Source organism: Aplysia californica, unplaced genomic scaffold (assembly GCF_000002075.1).
Source record: "Aplysia californica isolate F4 #8 unplaced genomic scaffold, AplCal3.0 scaffold01065, whole genome shotgun sequence".
Lineage (NCBI taxonomy): Eukaryota > Metazoa > Mollusca > Gastropoda > Aplysiida > Aplysiidae > Aplysia > Aplysia californica.
The window spans coordinates 173,112-176,282 of record NW_004798335.1 but is presented as its reverse complement, the minus strand read 5'-3'; the positions used below and the strand labels follow the sequence as shown (position 1 = coordinate 176,282).

At 41.7% G+C, this 3,171-nt stretch overlaps 1 protein-coding gene across 1 annotated transcript in view; it reads right to left on the bottom strand.

Annotated features, from left to right (window-relative positions):
* The window catches only part of LOC101847780 (NF-kappa-B inhibitor alpha), a 6,427-nt gene extending 4,089 nt beyond the window's left edge, over window positions 1-2,338 (bottom strand). Inside the window, exon 1 of the mRNA XM_005111489.3 lies at window positions 1,676-2,338. Within this exon, the coding sequence (XP_005111546.1) occupies window positions 1,676-2,130 (455 nt within the window). The 5' untranslated portion in view covers window positions 2,131-2,338. The remainder of the gene's footprint in view (window positions 1-1,675) is intronic.
* Window positions 2,339-3,171: the final 833 nt, after the last annotated feature.

Below are 3,171 nucleotides of genomic sequence, written 5' to 3'. Positions count from 1 at the left end.
CCCCCCCCCCCCCTTCCCCCACACATACAATGGTATGAAACCGTAATATTTCATAATCTCTTATCCCAGACATTAAATAGAATATTAGAAAATCAGACTGACCCATCCTCCCTCTCAAACTTAACAGACACATCTGCTCACAGTAGGAAGCTGGAAGTATATAAACTTCTAAGGGGTCAGTGCGAATACATTTTGTTCTTTTATGGGAAATAAAAGGGCATCATAAACAAACTTGACTTATCTTTCTTCTACAGTCTAACTTAAGAAATCAAATAACTTCAATGGAAATGTTAATCTCAATTAAATTCAGTTTGTAGTTTCCTCTTCTAAAACTAGATAACAGGCATCTGTTGAGAAGCAGTTAGGCGCTTTGCTGTGGCTCACAAGAGACCCGAGTTTGATTCTTGAGTGGGGAGAATTTTTATCAAGTATCTCGGTCTTTCTGCTAGCACTGCTGGAATATTGAAGCCTTCTCAGCCAGAGTTGGCCCTGACAAGCAAGGTCGGTAGCCGCTTCCTAAATCAAATCCTAAGTTGTATCGATGGGGGCATAAAAAAACCTACTTTTTACAAATATAATTAAACTAGAAGTTGAAATGAGTCATAAACTCGTGAGATCGTTCAGTTATAGCTGTCATCCTGCCCACAAAAAAGGTTAAAGTACGTCAGTAACAACCATCGAGTGCGTGCGTGCGCGAGCGTGTATGTGGGGAGGGTGGGGGGTGGTGGAGTGTACCTGTGCTTCAATTTGACCGAGGCCTGAACTCAGACCAAAGGCAAAGGTGTGACCCACTTTTTCCGTCCTTATCTGGGTTATCTGGGGGGAAATCCCCTTCTTTATGCGCGGAGGGTTCACGGTTGACGACATTTGCGCAGTGCGCAAGTCACAAGCTGGGTTTTCCGGCGGCAGGTCAATAAACCCCACCCCCTTCGAGGCTTGGGGCCCGAACAGGGAAATTCCAAAAATAGAAGTGCGTACTTTCCATAACGCCTAAATTTAGGTGTGCTGAGTCTTTTGGATCGATGTCCCTCCTACCGTGGTAGCACGCACAAAGGGCATGGCTCGACGCACGAAGTGGCAAACCCACAATTCCCATATCACGTCCAAATTGACCCCAACCCATATTGTAGATGTGTGAGAAAGTTTCATTCGTATACAAATTGAAGTCACTGAAGAAAACATGCAAATTTCCATTCATATAGAATTTTGATACGAGATTTCTATTTCTAGTCTAGATTCTAGATCTAGATTCTAGAGGTTTCTAGATCTAGATTCTCTAGAATAGATCTAGATCTAGATCAAGTTTTATATTCTTGCTAGACCAGAAATCTAGGCTTGATAATCTCTCTCTCTCTCTCTCTCTCTCTCTCTCTCTCTCTCTCTCTCTCTCTCTCTCTCTCTCTCTCTCAGAATTTTTAAAAATGCACACCCTCCCACTCGAAAACAACTGATTAGATCTTCCACACTTCTCATTTGGTCACCAGACCTGAAACAACAGTCTGTACAACATCGTTTTTGTACTTTTGAGTTGTTTTTTTTACTCATGCTCCCATTAAGGTTAAGGCCTAACCTAACGCTAATCAACTTATGATTCAGTGACCCCATTAACTTCACTTGATCGACTTGATTAGAATATAAGAATGTCCAAAGAGTTGTCTTGGCTACTTAGACTTACTTGTCACCGTCTTCATCTCCTCTGAAGATGTCCATCACTTGTTCCGATGAAAAATTAGGAGATACCCAATGCTCCTTTCGAATGTTGGATTCACATCTTTCTACAGAGTCAATGCTAGGACGGTCCTCAACTAGTCCTGAATCACATCTGTTTGAATCTGTCTGCGAACTCTGTGACTGTGCTCTGCCAACAATATCTAATCCCCTGAACGAGTCCACAATGTCAAAGGAAGGGTTGTTCTTTTGTTGTTCTTGCTCTTTCTCCTCCTCAACCACTGGAAAGTCTACAATACTGAGACTATTCAGATCCCCTGATACATAGCCAAGAGACCCCAAGGCAGAATCCTCTTGGTCTTCAATACTGTTGAACTTCTTGGTCGACATATTCGCAGCGTGTAACCGCCTGCTGTTCCCATGCCCATAACCTTCACAATCGGCTTGAATATCGTCTTCCATTATGCAGCGAGACACGTTGAAATACTTAATTCACAAGGTATACCAGTAACTCGTATCCACAAAAGTGCAGTAATCCAAGAAATAAACACTTGCAACACCAGGCAAATTTCAGTGAATGTACGAAGTCCGGGCTCCGACAGGCATTATAATGATCGAGGGTGGAATTTCCAAGCGACCACAAAAATACATTCGCTGCTGAAAGAGAGACGAAGTAGAGATAGCGGTCACATGACCTGCACCGGCCAATGAAAAGCCACTACCGCCTTCGCCTAGAGAAGGGGATTCCCCTAACAAAATTGCATGCCCAACCACAGACGCGCCTGAGCTCTCCGCCACGCCACCAGAAAACGAGATCCAGGGCGAACGGCGCAAATGCTTAGTGCTGACCGAGTTTTGAATCACCATGTTGTTTCGTATTTTCCTGCTTGCGCCAGGCGTCAACTTGCTATTTTGAGAACACTTACCTAGGTTGTTCTGTAACTGTAACTTCAATTAATAAAAACGAGAACGTTCTCACCTCACTTATACTTTTTGGGTTGGGATAGTGTTCATAAAAGATGAAAGATCTTTGACATGGCACATAATTATTATTGTTTATCCATCCATTATGCAACCGTACAGTAGATCTCGTCTTGACTACATGTTGTCTATTCTTAATAATAATAATAATAATAATATTAATAATTGCATTATATACCGCATATCCATGCTCAAGGGCATGCTCTATGCGCTTTCTATTACATGTATTATATTATCTTCTTGAACACTCATTCGAGTCGTTTGTCAAGAAATCATGCACTGATCCTTAGGCTGATAATATCATTGTTAATCCTGCAGTCCTTTCGACAGGAATTAAGTCCTGTATTGACAAACTACATGTATTTTTATAATTTACATTCATGATGCATCATACCTATAAAATGGTGGAGAGCTACATTTTTTAAATGACAGCTGAGATCTGGACTTGAACAAAGAAAGGAGAAAACAAAAATATCTGCGTTTGAGATGTGGTGCTACCTCAGAATGATCAGAATAAAGCTT